This window comes from Neopsephotus bourkii, unplaced genomic scaffold (assembly GCF_033783945.1).
Source record: "Neopsephotus bourkii isolate Nb327-2 ecotype Australia unplaced genomic scaffold, CSIRO-AGI_Nbou_v1 NB_1080, whole genome shotgun sequence".
Taxonomy (NCBI): domain Eukaryota; kingdom Metazoa; phylum Chordata; class Aves; order Psittaciformes; family Psittacidae; genus Neopsephotus; species Neopsephotus bourkii.
This window is the reverse complement of record NW_026901568.1, coordinates 1,332,401-1,353,224: the sequence shown is the minus strand read 5'-3', so window position 1 is coordinate 1,353,224 and position 20,824 is coordinate 1,332,401. Positions and strand designations below refer to the sequence as shown.

Genomic DNA, 20,824 nt, shown 5'->3' with positions numbered 1-20,824 from the left:
TTATGAAAAGCTTTTGGAGGATAAAATTAACTATTTGTCCTTTTCAGCCCTTGGAAAAGCAAGCAACAGAATATGCATAAAAATGTGATGTATTGTATTCTCTAGCTTGCACCAGTGGTTAAACGGATTGTTTGGTTTGGGTGTTGGGGCTGGGGGGCCACAGAAGGTACCTGAAGTGTGTAAGTGGCCAAGTGGGTCATTAATTGACTTGTGTTGCTGTGATGAATCAAACCTTCTCTGCCATAAAGTAAGCGAAAATAGTGAAGTGAAAATTGTATTGTGCAGAACTATTAGAGTAGCACCTGGCTTTGAGGTGGTTTTCGACTTCTGGAGGCTGGCAGAGAGTTTAGAAATGCTTTAATGGAGATATGCATGGAGGGTGGGAGTCTTAATTCATCTACAGCCAGCACTTGGTCTTGCGAGGCTTGATATCATCTTACTGTTGCAACGCTGCTGCTGTCTAGCATAAACTAACCATATTTACTGAATTTAATGTTTACTAAATGCAACTTTGGCCTTTTATTTGGTTGAATAGTTGCCTCTTTTCCTGAGAGACAGGCTGCAAGAGTTTACGTTGCAAGCTCAGAGCAGTGTGCATACAAACAAATGAGTCCTGGGCTGTGAGAATAGCTCTGCAGTTTCTGTTCCTGTTCTACATGAAGCTGCTGCTGTGCCTGGGCTGGGATGAGCAGGTGGGTATGTCCTGAGAGACAACAGCTACCAGGTCGGCACCGAGACAGCTCTGCACTTGAGTGTCCTTCCTTCTGGAGAGGTTGTTCCTCTGGTACGGATGGTGTCTGTGTCCACACGGTAGCAGTTTCAGAGTTGTGCGGTGCAGCAAATTAAGGTTTCTTGTTTGGTTTGGTTTGGGGTTTTTTGCCGCTTGCCGTTCCTTTCCTTCCAAATATTCATTGATCCTGGTAAGGATGATTTCTGTCAAGCTCACGCCTGAAAGACAGCTCTCCCCAAGAGAGAGGAAGGAACCTCACTCTGCTGCTGATGGTATGTAAATGATTGCATCATATTTGCCAGTCACTTGGAAGTGGCCTGGCTCTAGAGCTCTTATGCAGCTATGGCATGAACTTCATGCTTAGTGTGGGGTTTAATAGCTGACAAGCTGAGGGGCATAGACTGAGATGGAGCTGGCTTTGCAAAGGGGGTTTGTTTTATCCAAGGGGAGACTGGGAGTAATTTCTGTGCACATGTGTAAAATGAAGGGAGGATGCAAAAACCTCATTTGGGAAAAACCGAGTTGTCCATCATTTCTGCCTGACACTTTGGGTCTTACCTAAGGAAAGGAGTGACACTTGTTATCTGCACAGCTTGGTATGGTTTAGTGCACTAACTTTCCATAGGGACCAGCTCTTGCTCTCTTGAACTGAGCATACGCTAAACTTTTAATGTCTGTTTCAGTTACGGCTTTGCTTGTTCTCTGTTCTTACTGTTTGTGGTTGGCAACACCCTCAGCAGAAGGGATTTCCTTAGGGGTAACTGCAGTGGCTGGTTCTCTTAAGAAGCTGTTTGACCATGATTTCACAATAAGTCAGTGCGGCACAAAAGGGATTAGGCTCCTGACTCTCCTTCCCTTCTCACCACAGCTGTCTTAAGTTTCAGCTCCTGCAGAGCATCAGTCAGCCTTTCACTGAGCTGCCTCCAGATGATTTCAGGTTCCTGTGGCCCTATGATACACGCTCCTGCTGGAAAGAAAACCCAGACAGTGTAAGCCATGCAGGCAAACAGTGAAAGAGATTGTGTTGTGTCCAGTTAAATAAATGAAACTTTGTGGTATCCTGCATCTAGACTGGAGTAGGTGAAGCTGCTGTTCAGGAGACTTGAGGGTGACAAGTAGACATAAACCCTGGTAGACGTTCAGGTTGATGAAGTTCGACCTGTCAGTGGCATGACCCACAGGGAGGAGGTAAAGCAACATGTGTCCTTCTCCTGTTGGCCAAGGCGATGTGCTCAAGCACCTTTGGAAAGCCCTGGCCTGACATTCATTGACTTTATTTACAGCTTCATGTTTTTCTTTCTCTTTCTTCCTTGTTTACCTCCCTCCCCTTAACATAGCTCTGCTTCACAAAGATAGCTCTTCCCCAGGGCTGGGAGGGCATGGAAGGGGAGCAGCCGTGTGTGCACCAGGTACCAGGGTTGCAGACTGGCTTGTGGGGATGCTCCAAGAGCAGCGTGATTTGCTCCTCTCTCTGGGGAGAGAGGGAAACAACCCCCTGCAATGGGCTCCACCTCCACGGACCCCAGGCTTGGGACTAGTCCAGCTGAGATGAGAGCACCAGGGCTGTGCCTGTGTCAGGAAGCAGAAGCAAGGATGTGCTGCAGATGATCCCGTTCCTCCGGACCCTTTATTTCCTAAGCAGTAAATGAAATTTCAGATTTTAGATACGTCTAGACATATACAGTGCACGATAAAGTTGATAATACATTAATCATTTTTAACAACAGGTAATATGCATAATTTATGGTGTTACAGTGCTATCTTTTTTGATATTTATGATGGATAATGCTCAGTTTTTGCCCTCATATTACTGCTTTAAATTATACCACAAGAAAATTAATGAGAAAGTAGATTTATGGGTTTCATTTGTTTGTCAATTCGGAAATTAATTGGGTGTTAATTTTAGCCGTCCTTCATCAGACCAGGTCTTTAGTATGTGTGCATTACTTTGCATTCATTGAAGCCTACCTCCCATTTACTGTGGGTCACTAGCTTTGCATACATTAAAATAGCCCTCAGGCTCATTCTCTTGATTACTTTTTGAACTGCCATGCATTAGAAAATTTACGCCTTTCTGTTATAATTATGAAAATTCACTATTGGAAGATGGTGCTTGCATAACAGCAAGTACACAGTCTTGCTCAGCGATGTAAGATCATATAGCAAATCCCAATACATTTTTGTTCTAATCCTAGAAAATAGCACTCTCGACAATCTTTGTTGTGCGAGTTTCATCCTTTGAAATTTCAAGGATCCATTTTAATGCACTGAATTACCTCTTTAAGCTGAGGAAATATCAAAGGATTTCACCTTGTCGCTGTCTCTTTGTTTCCTCTTTCCTCCGCACATCCAGTGTGTGTTCCTCCCTTGCCTTGCTCCAGGTTTGCCTCTCCTCCTCCAGACACCACTGTCAGACGTGACTCAGCATCGCCTTTCAGGACAGTGGAGCGTTCCTTACTATTTTGGTTGATTCCTAAAGATGATACTTAATTGCACTTTGAAACCCCTTCTCCTTTCTCCTACTCCTGCACAATTCAGCAATCACCAGTAGTGTGTAGGCAAATGGCCTTCAAAGGGCTAAGCATGAAGTTTTATCCAAAAAGTACCCTAATGTACTGACAGTTGATCTATAGTTAGTTAGTACATAATTATACCTAAAATACACGCTGTCAGCAGGATAAATGACGGCTACTGAAAACGCTAAAAGCATGACGGGTGTTCACCCATCTGCAATGACGAGAGCGGAGGGGTTTGTAAGTTGAGAAAGGCTGGTGAGTTCAGCATGATCTGATTTAGTTAAATCATGCCATATGTTGGGATGGCTCTTTCTAATAGTTGTGCTAACCACAAACACAGGCAGAGAGAAGTCATCTGGTCCACCTGGCTAGTTTGGATTCCCCTCCCCGGCATTATTTCTGTACTTAGCGTGGTGGCAGCCCTTGAGCTGCTCATGTGAAGCTGGCTGATTCACAGTTAATTGTGACATGGTGTAATTTAGTAAATGAGCAGCTGAACATCTGTACGCCTTCCCTCACGGTAGATCAAAGCCTTACCTTACTCAAGGCTTTTAATTTCCCCTAGTGAATCCTGTTTTCTTGTACTAAACTCATGGATGGTGGGATGTTGCTGCTGGCCACCTCACTGACCTAGGGACAGGGGGTCAGCTGGAGGAGATATGTGTTTGAGCAGCATCTGGGGACCATCAAAACATGTTCCTGGAAAAATTCAGAAGTGGTGATGGTGGGATGTGGAGCCTGAGGAGCTTTCCCTGGCAGGGCATTTGCTCCAGAGATACCGGGACTAAAAGACACTATGTGTGAGTCAGGCAGTGGTCTGAGAAAGTCATCGTGGTCCTTGGTGCTGATAATGGGAGTGCAAGGAGCACCAGGCTGCTTTTGTACCTGTGCTGAGGGTAAGAAGCAGCTTTGCTTGTGGTTTCTGTATTGCCTGGCTCTGGAGCACATTCAGTTTTCAAGAGGTAAAATCCTCTTTGCAGCGTTGTGCTGTCATGAAATGCTTCCAAACATTATTTGTTTGGGGATTTTTTTTATATATATAATTATATGGAGAAGTGCTCTAAAGTTAGTTCTGAGCTTGTTTTGGGGAACTGCTTGCAACAGAGGTGAAATGTTTACTTGCAAACTGTACACATGTGGATAGTATGCCTGCTAGAGAATTTAAGACTGGTTCTTGTGATCTGATCACTTAAAACTGATTTTACCATTAACTCTTGTACCTATAGAAGTAGTAGTATATTTTATAAGTCTGTGTTGTGTTTAATTTACATGTCCTTTCATGACTGGGCCAGGTTCTTTAAGGGCATTTATTCTACTTCATATAAATAATTGATCAGCCAAGTTAATTTGCTTCTGCCTGACTTGGTCAACCTTAATTAACTGCCCTGGAATAAAGACTGAACTTTTTGTTAGCTTAAAATCTTTCACAGATTTCACAAAGAAGGTTTGTTTTAGGACGTTCTTGTTCTAGCACTGATCCCAGGGGAGAGAAACACTGAATGATCTTCATGTGCATATATATTTGTAAACACCTCCAAGTACTAATAGTCAAAATAAAATCATCAGCCTTGGAAGTAACTTTAAAACACGCAGGCTGCATTCTGAATCCGTAGTCCAGGTTGAGTCTGGAAGCGTGTTAAAACAGACATTTTAAGGCCCAGAAGACCCTGGGGATAGTTTTTTAAAGGTGATGAGATGCTTAAAGATGTAGATTGGTGCTTATTCAGGAGTCTTAAAAATGTCTTACCAGATGCCTTTGTGAATCGTGAGGCATCTGAATACATCTGAGTATTAGTCCCTTATTCTTCCAGACTTTTAGTGGGTCCTTATTCTGACGGGTGCTTCAGCCAGTAAATCCTCCCTCATGCTGACATTAAACAATGCTGCTTAGTCTTTGGAAACTGTACTAGTAAAGGAATTGCAGAAATTGTGCACTTCGGCACCTACCTCCTGCCTACTAATCTCCATGCTTAACCTTGCTCATCTAAATAGTCCAGTGGAGCCGAGGGACGTGTTCTGCAGTGTCTTGGCTTGGTGATGATATGGACTTCTTTTGTTTTTAATGGATTAGCACAGAACCTTTTAAAAATTAGGATTCCTTCAGGTTCTATCTTTCTAGTTAAAAACACTGACACTGGAGTCCTCAGATCATTTTGATTCAGCCGAAGTTCACATTTGTCCTGTCTGTTTTCAATTTTGACCATGACCTGAAGAAATTAGCTGTCCCCTGATTCTGTCCAAGTCATCTGGAAGGTGATGAGCTGTTGTCCTCCTGTTGACAGAGTACCTTGCTTTGATTCCACTCCACTGAATTTTTACTCCATTACTTCGAACATAACATATTCACCAAGGAGATGGATCAAACTGTACGGCTTTGGCTTTATATTTGACTATGCATCAAAGCTGGAATAGGTTTTGAGCAGGTTAAGATGGGAATCTTGAGAAATGGATCACCAATGTGAGATTTTTAAACCAAGCTGACATTAAGCCATAAAAGAACAGTTCTTTTATTATGTGCTCCTTGATTTCAAGAGAAAAATTTAGAAGTTGCTCATATGGCAGCTTAGCTTTGGTCCCTTCGTGGGAAAAACATTTTGTGTCACCTCTAATAATCTTAAGTCATTCTGTATCCCTCCTAACATGAAATATCACAGATTGTTTTGTTAAAAAGATACTTACACTGGTAAGAGCCCACCTATTCTAAGCTGTAAAAAATACATTTGCCGTTGCAGAATTGATAGCAGAGGGATTCTGCTTTGTTCTACAGGGCAGCAATGGGCGTGCTTTTTTCCCATTCAATTTCTTAAGTCAGAACGTGGTCTCTTGCGTGTCATAGAAGCTCTTGTGGGGTACTTTATTATTTCCTATAACAAATCATTATGCATAACAGCTTCTTCAGCACTCTTGGTTATTTGGGGTTGTATTCAGAATCGCAGATTGTGATACTAGACCTGAAGCTTCAGTTCCGTTCCCACAGAACCTAATCACGTTGCATAAAGCCAACCTTGCTTTGCTTTTCTCTTTCACGATTTTGAATGACAGACTTCGCTAATGGGCTTCTGTAAGGCCTGCTCCTCTGTGCTGAGGAGAGACAATTATCTCAGCCATCCTCGGTGTACCATCACCTCAGCTCATTTAGGTGCGCTCAAAAAGACAAATAATAATCATTCTTGCAGAAAGCTCTCGCAGGTTGATTTTCATGACATGACGCTTAATGATCAAACCAAACTGTGATTATTTATGTCAACTCGCATTTGACTACAGGGAAGAAATAAACACTTTTATCTTTTCTGCCTTGAAAAGGCTGTTTTCTGTTGGAGGTGTTTTAGCAAAGTGGATTTGGTTTGTATTGTTGTCCAGTTGGAGTTGCACTGAAGTTGACTCCCTGTGAATGGGTGTTTTTAAAGCAAAATTTGCTCAAAGATGTTCACTTCTGCTTTTAAAATAATTTTTTGAAAATCCAAACAAGATGATTTTCTTTTTCTTAACTTTTTTACGTTCCTTTTGCAAACTCCATTTCCAGCTTCGTTTCCTTGATGGCTGCTGCCAGTGCACCGTGTAGGATGGCACAGCCAGTGGAGGGGCTGGGACAGCTCAAGAGGTACTTGGCTGGTTTTTATTTACGATGGTGTTGTTACCTTTACTACTATTTACTATTATTTTACCTTTACTTTGAAAGGTAAAACAGAGCATAAAGTTTGTAAAGGAAAAGATTCTCAAGAATTGTGTTCTTTTTGTGACCAAATACTATAAATAATCTGTCTTTTCCTCAGTCCTATAGGTTGGAAAAATAGTAACAATTTCTACTATTGTTTCTTTCCAGGAGCATTTTGCAATCCTAGAGACAATAAATAATTTCTTGGCCAGTGTGGTTGTGAATTATTTTCTGTGTCCTGGAGATACTTTGCCCAGAAGGGCAAGCCAACAAATTGTGATCAGGCAGTGACAGATCTCCTCCTCAGTGGTGCACATTCTTTTTGCCTTTGTCAGGGGCATCTCGGAGCTCTGATTGGTGCTTTCTCTGACCCTCCTGAGTAGTTTATCCAGGTTCTTGCTTCCAGTCAGTTTGTTGCATGAGAGGTGTTGGAGAATGAAACGTACTGTACTTTTGTGGCACATTGGTTTTAGCATCTCTTTCCACTGTGGTGTCCGCTGGAGCACCTTCCACCGGTTCTTTAGTATGTCCTTCCTCCATCAGGTGTGGTCTGTGTGGTGGTGGTGGGCCAGCCATCATTTGCCATCATTCATCATTTGGGGCCTATAGGGATGCTAGGGAGGGACTCTTCATTAGGGACTGTAGTGATAAGACAAGGGGTAATGGGTTAGAACTTAAACAGGGTAAGTTTAGATTGGATATAAGGAGGAAATTCTTTCCTGTTAAGGTGGTGAGGGACTGGAACAGGTTGCCCAGGGAGGTTGTGAATGCTCCATCCCTGGCAGTGTTCAAGGCCAGGTTGGATGAAGCCTTGAGTGAGATGTTTTAGTGTGAGGTGTCCCTGCCCATGGCAGGGGGTTGGAACTTGATGATCTTAAGGTCCTTTCCAATCCTAACTATTCTATGATTCTATGATCACAACAAAGATGAGTCTCTGGGTTTAACCTGCTAACCCAGTCTTTCACGGTGGTCATCCTTGTACAGATCCTCTTCTGAGGTAAAGTAATGCAGTGCTCCATTTTCTCCAACTGAAGCTTGGCCCCAAATTTCGATGGAAGCAGAACACAATTGCATCCATTATTTCTTTTGGGTTTATCTCTGGTTTTAAAAGGTGTGTCCTCCTTAGGAGCGTATAAAAATTACATGGTACACCTTTGACTAACTTGTGAGCTGTCTGGAGAATCTCTCTCCTATCCCTTCCAAAATAACCTCTGACACGCAGTTGCTGCCCGGTGTGTAATCCAGCCTTGCTTGTTAGATATAAACACTTCTTTAGATGTTGTCATGCTTGTAGGCTTTCCTTATAGTACCAAAAATGAAAAACACCATGCTCAGCCTGTGTCAGAGCAGGATCTCGTTAAAACCCAAAAGCATTTGCTTGGGAAATCTGTAGGTTTGTTTAGATCTCTGGAGCTTTTACAAGGAAGCTGACAGAAACTTTATAATGAGCCCCCAAGTCCTTTTGTCCCCTTGCATAATTTGAAGATTGCACAAAACAGATTGAAAGAAGTTTCCATAGACCAGCTGAAATTTATTTAAATGTAATCAGAACATTTGAGTCTGTCCTAGCACGATCCCTGTGCTTGGGCAGGCATCAGTGTGAATAGATCCCGTCACGACTGAGGCAGGGTCTGGCTAATGAGTGGTTCCCCAGCTTGGATGGGAATCGGCGAGGAATGCTAGTGCTGGAGCGGGGTGGTGGCACAGCCCTTATTACTCAGCTGCTTCTCAGTTACAACATCTTGATTATCAACCATATGGATCATCATTATGAATGTCTGAAGCTACCAAATGAGAGGTCCGGTACTGGTGTGTTGGGCTGGAGCGTACCTCTACATGTGGAATGTGATGCTGAATGTCACCTCAGGCCAGCAGATGCTGGGCAGCTGGTGCTAGAAGCAGGAACTGCTGTCTCCAGCTGGTACCACATCTTCAGTGACCAGGGGCTCAGAATTTCTCGTATAGAGTTCCCAGGACGAGGGGTTTTCCTGTTGTTTTCCATTAGAAATGCACTGCTTTCTCTCGCCTTTTCCTTTATAGGTTGTAAGTGAAGGGATTTTTCTTCTCTCTTTTGATTCGACATAGTTACTGAATTCAAACAGCTTCTTCCTTAAATGCAAAGCACCTTACTTTGCAGGTGAACTGCCTGCACATAGGCATTTGGTTTACATGTGCACGTGGTGACTTAGCATGGAGTAGGCAGTAGGCTTGGAGCATGCAGCTTGGCTTTCCATGCCCTGTTTCCTGCCAGGTAAGGGTGAGAGAAGGAGCACAAAGGGAGAAGGATGGGCTGGCGGAAGCAGAGCAGGTTAATAACATATAAATCCTGGAACTTGGGGCTTTGCAGGTTGAAATACCTATAAAACAACTCATGAAAAGATCTCAAAGGTAGCAGTTTGCAGCTGCAAACTAGCTTATGTGCTTTGTTTGGGGAGTCTTGTGCATAAATGCTGACAATTAGTTTCTAAAGACATGAATTCCGGGAGTTCTGGGAGTTCCTCATCCTTGTGGTGCGGCCTGGGGCCCGCTGATGCAGTGGATGAATGTATTGTTGTGAAGCACTCAGAAACAGACCTCCACCAAGAGTGTGAGAGGGCTGGCTGGGAGTAGCTATGGCTACTGAGCTGATGTTTAGCCAAGTAACATCAGAGGATCTTTGCTGTAATGCCATAGTGTATCCAAAGCCAGACCAAATCTGTAGCCAAGAAATTTGACAGAAAGACTAATTCCGTGAGCAGTTGAAGCAGTTTGCCTTAAATGAAACCTCACAGTGTCCAGCACATCCCAGACTAGCTCTGAATTGCTTCAGAGTAATAAAAGGTGCTAACTTGGCAATATCATGGTGTGAATGAGAACTGAAATGCGAATGCTGTCTTTCACCTACCTGCCCTTACCTAGTGTGTATCAAGTTTGTGATATTGTCCATGACTCGTTCGTTTCAAAGGAAAGCATCCAGATGTAACTAGAGAAATTTAATTACGGATTCTGTGTGTTGGTTCAAAAATATTTCTTTTTCTCTTAAGGGAAAAAAGATGTTGAGCAAATACCACTATATTTAGAACAGAACTAACTTACTAAAATTATAGCTGTACCAACAGATAAATAAACATAAACTAGTAGCATGAACCATTAATGAAAGATAAATCGCGTGAAGGGAAATGACAAATGTTTACAGTTTTGGCAGGATTTAAACCAGGGCATGTCTCCTTATATACAGCAACTGTTTTAACAGCTGCTTTTTTTTCTTTCCTCCTCCCTCCCCTCCCTTAAATTATTTCAGGTTTTTGAGTCATGATGCAAGAATCTGGGACTGAGACAAAAAGTAACGGTTCAGCCATTCAGAATGGAGCGAGCGGTGGCAACCATTTACTAGAGTGCAGCCTGCGGGAAGTGAGATCAAACGGCGAGACACCTTCAGTTGAAATTGGGGCTGCAGATTTAGCACATCTTCAGCAGCAGCAGGTACTGTAAGACGTATCACAAGTTTCCTACTTGCAGAAAAAGCATGAAGCGTTTAATCCCCCCTCCCAAACCCTTTGTATTTGCCAGGCAGCGGATGCTTTCAGGACTTGCCGGTGACATTCTGTACATTTTTGTCTGTAGGGGATTGCAACTGTTAATGTAAAGGAAAATGCTGGACTTTTCTTCCGGGGCTCCTTTTAATAATTCTCTGGAAATACCCAAAGATCAGGTCTGGCTTCCATTGCCTGAATGTGTTGTGTCTGGTAGCAGTGATGGGGTGACCTGCTGTATACAAATAACTGGTTTCCAAAAGATGTCGTTGGGTGGAACGTACACTAACATTAAGTTTTGTTTTTGCAACAAATTTTAATATAACCTAGCAACCCCTATCAACAGAATATTTTCTGTGAGTAAGAAAGGCTGTGGAGGGAGGTATCTGCTGCAGAAAACATCAGGGTAAATAAATAAATACATCCTGTGTCACTGCTCCTCAGTTCAGAAAATCGGAACCCAATTGTGCCTTTTGCCTCTGTATTTTAATTAGTGCATTTTCTTTGAAGTGACCACCTTCACCAGTGTAAATTACCCACATAATACGTTTTGTCTTTTTCTTCTCCCTGATAAAATTTTGAAACCCTCCAAGGAAATTTTACACCAAAGCGCTGGACATGTATCATGGACGTGTTTGGGAACAAAGGCTGCAGCAGAGCCATGGTGGATACACTTACTCCTAACCCACACTTTCTGTAATGCAATAAGCATTCTTAAAACCTTTTAAATAAGCGATTGGCAGCTGGTTAAGACTCCCCTAAGTGTACAGTGATCTTTTTAGCAGGTTGTTGCGGGGAAGGAAAACCTGCACTCATAAACAAAGCAAACCCAAGGCTTGCGGAGGAGCAGGGGATGCCGTTTGCCAACCTAAGGCAGAAAGCTGCTGTAATTAAACAAGTCAGAAAATGGATGATGCTAAATGCATAGACTTCAGTTGTTTCAGTCATTTTCATCCTACAGGTTTTTACTTGAAGTGAGAATACCATCAGTGAGAAAATCACAGCCATGCTGAATTCATTACTGCAGTAGTCACACAAAACCACGGATAAAATTTCAATAACTGCAGGCCACAGTTGAGTAAACAGTTGCACTGAAACTTAATTCCTGTTGACTTTTCCCTCATTCTTTGCCAGGGGCACATTCTGATTCGTAGTGCAAAGACAACAGGGGTTACAGCTTTGATTAATATAGGACAGTAGAAGAGGAGTGGAACACTAAAATATGTTCAGCACAAAGGTCTCGTCTTAAAAAGGCTTCCTATCAAAATGAGTTAATTACGCTGTGTTTTCCATAGGAGTGCTATGGAATTTTCCGATGCTGCTTTGTGCAGAGAGAAACAGAGGGGGGGGGATAACACAAACACGTGCACAGAGTAGACCAGAATTGTTCAGACCTCTGCTCTTCCACTCCTGCCACCTCGCCTGCGAGCTCCCTGTGCCAAGGCTTCTCCTTAGCCATCCGGAGAGCTCATGCCGCCTTAGATAACATCCTAATCTCGCGTGTAATGGGTTGTGTCATTCAACAGCCACCCACTGGGTCAATTAAGGAGTGGCACCCATTCATTCTTAGGTGAGTCCTCCCCCAAAGGGTGTCCGGCAGAAGCACAAGTGCTGCTGGCCCCTCTGGAGCAGGGTGCGGGGCTGGGCGGCAGGATTGCAGCATTGCTTTCACACAGCTCAGATTTTAGTTTCTAGTTTATTTATTCTCCGCCAGTACAATAAACGTGGTCGGGGAGCTTGCTTTTCTCTAAGTTCTTAAAAGACCTTTATGTTCTGTGTTTGAATTCTGCTGTTAATTGGTTTTGATGACTAACTTCTCCACGGAGTTTATCTTTTAAAAAGCAAGTTGGTTGCAAAGTTTGAAGCAGTTATTTAAAACAACAGGAACAAAAAAAAAGACCTGGTAACAACAAAAGGGTAATGAGAGCTAGCATAAAAATATCAATCTTTGTGTTTGGAAAATATTTTAAATGCTGAAAAGAAGAAAACCCCGTTGTTTTCAGACAGCTAATGCAAGCGTTTACAGATACACATACAACACGGAGCATAATGTTTAGATGTTTCTCTGTATACAACATATGCTCTCAGGTCACTTAACAGAATGCATTCGACAAAACGCTTCTTCAATACAAATGAATGAGTGAGTTCTGAATTAAACAGCTATTTCGTATGAGCATTTCATTCAGATCTTTTCATTTTGCCACCTGGCACTTGTTTCGTCTGAAAAATAAGAACGCAGTGGTGGGTTGTTTGAGCTTTGCTGTTGGGGTTGGTTGTGTATCCCTGTGATGAGCATGGCTGAGCGGTAAAACCTGGACATACAGTTGCATCTGTAGAGCATCTGTGCTGAATTCTAGTTCGCCTTTTTTGTGACATTTATGAATTTATAAGGCCTAATAGCTTTGTTAGTGTAAGTGAGGAAAACAGGACTGCTTCAGGTTTTTTAGGAAGTTTTAATGGGTTTACAAACTTGTAAATATTTTACCGTGGAAAAATACGGAGCACCACAGATGTTCCTGTGTTTGAAGGAACAGTGTACGGTGTGAGCACTTTTGCAGTAAGTGCAGGGAGGACTTGCAGGACAAGTTTTACGTGTCCCATGTCATCTTAGGGTGATTCTGCCGTGCAAGGAGACAGAGAGTGATGTGGTGCTAAATTATTTTAGCATTAGCAATCTTGTAAAATGTAGTGTTAAGCTGGGAGTAGCAAATGTGGGGATGAGTTCTTCTATGCATAATAAAACCAAATAGCTCCAGCTGATGTTTGTATTTCTAATCGTGATGTATGAAAGCCAAAGCAGTGCAAGTGACTCTTCAGGGACAGTGCATCTGTGGAAGAGTTGGATAAAAATGGAGGCACACATAGGAGGAATCGCTCCCAGAATCAGACTGAAAGGGATGGAAAACCCTTTCCCACAGTGCTTTGGCACCTACTGAAGGTGAGAGAGGTTGCCTTTCCACTGCTGCTGACTCCATAGGTGCCGCTGTTTGGCATCTCATGGGAATGACTGTCAGGATGAGTTGGAATGGGTAGGATTTTAGTGACGTGCTTGTAAAACCTGGAGTAAGCATGAAGGTTACCTGGGTCACTGGATTTCCCAGAGAGATCAGAAGTGCTCATTTGCCATGGGGTCACATAGCAGAGTGCAGGAGCTTTATCCCAAGGTACCCACAGAGGCAGAACCAAGGGACAGGGAATGGGTCACCAGGCAGAGTCTGGCATCATCTGTGGCTCTGAAGTGTCACAGAAAACATCTGGGAGGTGCAGAATGGGTGTTGGAGTGACCCACAAGCTGAAAGTCAGGCTGGGCGAGGGAAGCTTGGACAGAAAGTACGTAATGATGGGGTGACTCCTGTCTACCAAGGAGTAATAAATAAAGACTCATGGGGACAAACTGCCTATTAATGTACATGATCACAGCTTTAGTTGCTTCAGTGATTTCTGATCTCTACTCAAATAGAAGGTTTGATGCCTCAGTCCTAGCCAGTTCCCTTCTCTTCTTTTTTTTTTTCTTCCAGCTCATAAAATAAATATTATTTATTGTGTTTTATTTTTAACCTCAGGACTATTCATTAAAGTGTTCTTCACGTTATTAGCAGAGAAGCAAGAATGTGAACTGAACAAAGAGAATGAACACAAAGTTGAATTCCGATACAGAGCAGCAAGACACCAAACGCTGTGTTGCATGGTGGCAGAAACACAAACCTCTGCACATCAATAGCAAGCTCCACTTTGATACCGTAACTTCAAGTACTGCCCCACGAGTATGAAACTCCGAATCTTTTGTCTAATCCCGAATGCTTTTGAACTTTTAGGAGGTATGACTTTAATAGTAATTTGTTGACAGATTAGCTGCAGAGATTGCAAAGAGTTTATTTTGCAGAACTGGCAGGCTCGTATCAGTGTTCTCTTAAGAAAAAAACCTACATAGCTGTTTTGCAATTGCTTGCATTTATTGACAACCTGCGCTGAGCAGGCAGAATCGGAATGTTTGTATAATGTAAACCTATAGCTTGTCTGATGGACTGTAGTGTACTTTTAGGTAGTGCCTAGATTGCTTGATAAAAAGGGTTACAAGGTGACTGTTTATGACGAACTGGAATAGCAATACAAATGCAACTGGTACATGAAGAAACAAGGAGGAAGTTTATATAAAGAATTGTAAGGCAGTTTATTTTCTTCCCTTTGCCTTTGAGCTGAACTATACTGTAATTATAAAGTGTCACTTCAAGCTTTCTGGAGAATGTAGATAAATACTGGTTTTGCTGTGAGTCCACAGAGTGAGAAGGGGTTTTCCCTTGGGAAAAGAAAAAAAGAGATGACATAATATATATTTCATTACATCCTGGTTTGTACTTTTTACACTTTGGTTCCACGGAGTGCATGCAAATGAATAATGCAGTTTTGTTCATGGGTAGGAAAAAAAAGGAATGTCTAGATAGACCTGAGAAATTAGGATTAGGTTTTGGTGTCTGTGCCCAAGTCAGTGATTTCTTCACAGTCAGCCTCATTGACTGCAGTTGGGGTGTTTGTGGTATCCATGTGAAGATGCCACAGTGGGGCCCTCTGGCAGTAGCTGTTTTGAGAATTGTTGAGATGCGAAGTGTTAGACTGAGTGAAGTGAACTCCAGAGGGAATAGGTGGTTTCTTCACATTTTGGTTATGCCCAAAGATGAGGAAAATGTACAAGAAATGGGGAATTTGTTGTGTCATTGGGAGGCTGCTTTAGTTGGGCAAATCAAAAAGGAAGTTTGACTTGAAAGAATTCTGAATGTATCCCAGTGTAAATTAAAGTAATGCTTTTGTTTCAGGCTTTTTTGTTAATAGTTTGGTGGGTTTCATCTTATTTTGAAAACCCATGAGGAGAGGTTGCAAACTGCATCAGGAGTTTTATGGTCCCATTGATCATGATGTGGACTTATCTCTTTAGAACAAAACTGCTAAATTAGAGCCAAGATAAAGTCTTTGTTTCATATTGACACAACTGGGTTAGACCAAATTTGTTTGTTAGACTTTGAGGGAGCGTCCCTGTTGAGTCATTTTGTCCAAAGAGACACAAAGCCTAATTATTAAACTGCTGTTGCTATTGAAAGAGCCATTTAAAAGTATAGATTAAACTCCATGCAGGCACACTGATAATTGATGATTACACCATGGTGCATTTGCAGAGCTGGGGCTGTTCCATCAGAGAAGGTGAAAAACAACTTTATGCTCCTGGTAACTGTGTTTTTATCATTCAGACTTTTCCCCCAAGTTCTCTCATCTCCCAACATTGAACGGAAGGTGACATGATGTCTTTTTAGTCATTCAAATCTAATAACTTTTAATCTGAAGGTTAAGTAGTGAGATATAAACTAAGAGATGATAATATCAATTTTATGTTCACTGAAGGGCACAATATACCTCTTTCTAGTAGAGGGAAAATTGTGCGTAAAATGTCTTTCGCTTTTCAATGGAAAAGCTGTGGCTCTGAGAGCTTGGGAATGAAGCAGCGCTGGAAAAATTAAATAAGTTTTAACAAAAGCTGGCTACCTTGCCGGGATTTTAGAATCAATGATTTTTTCCCTTAATAATTCAATTTTTAGATCCCTTGTCAATGAACCATGCTGAGAACATTCACACCGCATTCTCTATCCTCACTATTACTAATGTCTTGGTTATAACTACTTATTGACATCAACAAGCCTTAAATTTTCTCTAACTGTTGAAGGGTAAGGGGAAACTACCACTTTGTTGCACTTGCTGAGATTATTGTTTTTGCTTTGCCCTGCTTTTGTTTTATTTTGCTTCTAAGATCTTTGATAAATAACAGCATAAATCCAAGTCCTCAGAGTACCTTGACATTGGCACCTAAAGCTCTGCAGTTGTGTGTGCAGGTACAAGCATGCACATGCAGAAGGTGGGTCATTAGACATGTAATCACCTGGCTTATGTGCACATCCAAATCCAGAAGTCCTCTTTAGGCTATGGATGTCTATTTCTGTATTTATTTATTTATTTTTTTTTACAGTAGCTGCTTTTGCTTCTCTTGGTAAATTAAGATCCTGCAGTAATAGTTTAGGTTTCTGTGGGCTCTTTGAAGAGATGCAGCTTCTGAAATAGGTTTGCTGGTTTGTTTTTTCTCCTTGCATCTGACGTGAAAATTCAGCGGTGGTATGTTTGTTCCCAGCTGTTTCCGTAGGTGTGTGCTCTCCCCCTGTATTTGCTTATGCTTACTCATAAGCAGTAAGGTTACACATTGAAGAGTGCTGTTTAGGGAAAGTCTGCAAAAGGAATGCTTTAAAGCTGTTACCCAGCACGTGCATTCACTGTGAAAGCAGCTCAGTAAGCATCAGACAGAAATTAAAAGTGTATTTCAGATGATTGATGTTATTCAAATTATTGTCTGTTCCTTCTCCTCTAATCTCATACTTTAAGGGTTATCTAATAAGTGGTGCAACCAAACCTGGGACAGAGCAATCTTCAAATGGTGACGTGCCTTGGAGGGTGTGAAGCAGCTTTTAATTCACGTGGAACTGTTCCTCACTGTGGCTTTTAACATTGCGAGATGCTTAATTAAGCATATGCCTAAATGTAAGTGTAGGACTGGTCTTATAAAGGTCTCTGGTATGTCTCACGCCTGTAAAATAAAGAATGTGCTCAAGTACCTTGCTGAATTAAGGCTTAAGTAATTTCATGCTAATAAGAAGTTGCCTGGATTGCTGATATTTTAGAAGTAGCCTAACTTCATTTGGAGACATGCTGCACGTCCGGAGGTTGTTTGGCAGTGCCTTAGGAGCAGCAGCAGAATTGCAGTGGTTTTCACTGACGTAGCTGTTGATTTCAGTGGAGTTTTGTCTGACTTAAATACATTTAAATGAGAGCAGAATCAAATGCCACGGTTTCCTGTGTTGTGTTCTTTCTCCTGCAGAGCTCCATTGGGTATCACAGCAAGTGAGAAGAATATCAACAGTACTGTTGTAATTTATAACAGTAATGTTGCAAACAAGGATTGGGATAGGAAGGAAAAATGCAAAAGTCATGAATCCTCTTCATGAGTTTGTTTAACTGTATAGCACCCCATTAATTAAAAAAAACCTAACAGAAGGTATTTTTTGGAGGCTCAGTGTAAACAGTGACATTATATAATGACAGTTTTGTAGGATGAGTGTTGCTTGTTTTGTTGCTGCTTTCTGTGTTTTGTTAGCTCGGCTCCTTACGTTTTCAAAACAGAAACTGTATTTTGCAACCTGTTTTAAATAGTGCAAATATCCCTCTTTCCCCCCCTATAAAAGCTATATATTGTTTCTGTGGAGTGTCTATAGTCAGTGTCATGTCTCAGACATTTCTGAAGCCTGGGGCAAGTGCCAGCTTTATTACAAGTTGGGCTTTTCAATTTATTTTTAATCATATTTCTTCTTTTTCTGTTAAGGGCTTTCTTTTTTTCTTTTTTTCCTTTTTTTTTCTCCTCTTTCCCCCCCTTTTTTTTTTCCTAGGCTACTGCAAGTAAGGCTAGTAAAGTGAAGGCTAGAGAGAATTATTAGGCTATTTAATCTATCTGCTAACGTGTTGCAAAACTCATCAGTGCAGCTTGCCCCTTCACCCCCAGCCTTCACAGAAGTGCATGTTCCTAGGCAAGCCAAGGAGGATACAAGGAATGGATGTAATTCCTTGGGTTCTGGGTGCTGACTTAATCCCTATTCTCACTGAATGACTGTAAGGATTGAGAACTGGGATTGCTATGGACAGAACCATTGTGGGGCATGCAGGCACACAGGAGGTAGCTGCATGCCTGGAGATGGGTTGGTTTTGCTTGCTCTAGACCATTACATTTCTGATTTTGGGTGACCTCTTTTGACCAAGCTTCAAGGCTGAACTAGTTCTTACATGCATGTTTAGGGCCTTCTTACCTTATTAAATCGCTGTTGAGGGGCACAACACAAATGTGTCAGATTTGGAGATGCAGAGTGAGGTCACTATTCGCCTTCGGAATCTGAAGTAATCAGGATTTTCTTTCTGATAAAACCTCTGGGGCTGATACTTAAGAAACCCAACTTTTAACTGGCATTACACAATTTGCTATGGGTTGCTTAGCCAAATATTTGTGTATGGGTCTTTTTTCTGTTTCTTTCTATTTTTTTAAAGACTTGTCAAAGTTCAGGTGGGATTTCAGGCTTTAACAAACTCTACCTGGAAATTAAGTGCAGGAAAGGAGAGGGGGGAGGGGGCAATCCTGTCTATTTGGATTAGAGTGATCACAAGCTAAAGGAATGTGGTTGCTGTTGACATGCTCAAATTGAGTTTTCCTTAAATTTTCCTTGTTATTATCACTGATACCAAAAAGCCTCTGCCGGGAAAGAGCTGCACCAGTAGTGAAATGTTGTAAGACTACTGGCTGTCTGACGCTCCTGCTTTTCTCTCTTTTTTCCCAGTAATCAGTGAGATACATGCTAAAATAGGGGCAGGGTCCCTCACTGCTCACAAGGGCTGTGTAGGCAGAGGGTGGATCTTCCTTAGTACCTTCTGGCATCCTCAATCAGCAGCAGACCCACAGCTTTGGGGATTTTGGCTGCTCTCTACCATACAAAGCTAGGACACGTGTGTTCTTAAACCATCATCATTTTGTATTTTCGCTTCCACGTAATTAAGTGATTCACAGAAGGAGAAGGGTCAGACAGGCCTGGGGAAGGAGAAATGGGACTTGTTATGAAGACATGGGGCTCAGCATCTTGCAGGACAAATTAGAAATAAAATGGGTTATAATTCTCCTTGTGCACAGGAAAGCATTTATGGCGCTCAGATCCTCAAAATCCAGTCTCAGCAGTCTCCAGCAGACTTCTTCTGGCCCCTGCTTAAATGAGAAACCTGATCTAAAAATGAGCTTGCCTAGGAAAGGCTTTGGTTTTGGGAGAGTGTCTGTAATTTATCTTTACTTTGTTGTTTTGTAGACTGTCAGTCCTCTTCTTCCATCTCGGGGAAGGATGGACCAGTGTGTATGGAAAGCCATTGTTCTGGATTTTGTTGGAAAGTCTGCAGCTTTTTTTACTAAGAAGCTAATCTGAAGACACTGCTCTGTCTGTCATCATTAATTTTATCTTCAGATGTAGGTTAAATGCAGTATTTTTATTTGGTAGGTTGTGTGCTATGGTGCAGTGAAGAATTCCCACCGGGAATGTGTACTGTGCTTGATGTGTACATGCAGAGTGGGTTGGTGTGGGTGAAGGCATCAGATCTGCTGAGTGTGCATGAATGGGAGCTCTGGTTTTGTGGCAGGGATGCTCCATGGCTGGAAGAAACCATATAGTCTGTGGAAAAGCTGGCTGTGGCAGTCACTGTTGCTGTAGGTGCAATGCTTTCTGGAAGGTCACAGGGAGGGTTTGTTACAGGTAAACTTTGATCCTGCCTTTTATTGTCTGTTCATGTGTTCAGACTTCTCTTGAAATAGGTGTGCTGGTTTCTTCACAGCCATCATCCCAGACACATCCCAGATATTCAGGTAGCAGAAGTGTTGTTTTGTTCAGGGAAAGCAGTCTACTTCCCCGCCTTCCCGTAGCTGTATTACGTATTACAGATCTGAAAGAAAAGCCCTTCAAGTCAATAAACAACAGAAAGCAGATTTAACTTTTATAGTCTTCTTGAAACAAATGTATGGTTATAACAGTAAAGCAGGTTTTATTAAATCTAGGCATGAATCCATATTGAAGAAATAATCCGCTGCTTCTTTTCAGCTTCTTGTCTTTTTAATTAGTGCTGGCAATGGGATTGTTAGCTTTTAAGATACAGTAAATATGAGCCTATTAATGTTATTGAGTGTAATACTCAACAAGGTACAGGGGATGTGGTAACTGTAGATATTTTATAGAGGAGCTAAAAGTGAGCTGGTTTGTGTTCGTCAGTCTCTTTATGACTGCCAGGGTGAAGCTTATGATGGGAGCCTTCTTCCTGGTCATCCCAGCAGGCAGCGTGGGACCCCTTGTCCCTTAGTCCAGTCTGGTGGGGCAGGTCTGAGCCCATTTTCACAACATGGTGAGCATTTGAGTATAAAATAGTTCTGGTTCCTTCTTTTCCTTGCGAAATGATTCATCCATTCCTCCGATTAATGCTTTTTGAAGTGTTTTGCTCTTGGTTCCAGTCTCTAACCCGGGCAAGGACCAGATTATAAGAGTTTAGCAGTGATTAGCTCTGTTCGCAGTATTTATTTCTTTTTGCTCCTAAAGGGATGGCATTTGCTTTGCTGAGGGGTTTTATTCTGCACAGTTTCTGTTGACCACCTGCTTTTTTTCCTAATTGGTTACAAGGACAGTTGCTAGGCCTAATAAATAACAGATACAGTCTTCCAAAGTGTGTCATAGGGACTGTATGTCAGAGATTCATAAACTGTGAGCAAAAGTATGTGCCTGGGGCAGGGAAGCGCGTGCCGTGTTCACGTTAG

The 20,824-nt window shown here is 42.0% G+C and overlaps 1 protein-coding gene across 16 annotated transcripts in view; it reads left to right on the top strand.

Annotated features, from left to right (window-relative positions):
• The window catches only part of FOXP1 (forkhead box P1), a 386,028-nt gene that overhangs the window by 209,691 nt on the left and 155,513 nt on the right, over window positions 1-20,824 (top strand). For 14 of the 16 annotated variants that reach the window (XM_061362097.1, XM_061362096.1, XM_061362095.1 and 11 more), the window contains one exon: window positions 10,183-10,363. In XM_061362097.1, the coding sequence (XP_061218081.1) occupies window positions 10,193-10,363 (171 nt within the window). In that variant the 5' untranslated portion in view covers window positions 10,183-10,192. Of the gene's footprint in view, window positions 1-853; window positions 1,003-10,181; window positions 10,364-20,824 lie in introns of those variants that run through there. The other 2 variants (XM_061362094.1, XM_061362086.1) reach the window with 2 other exon arrangements.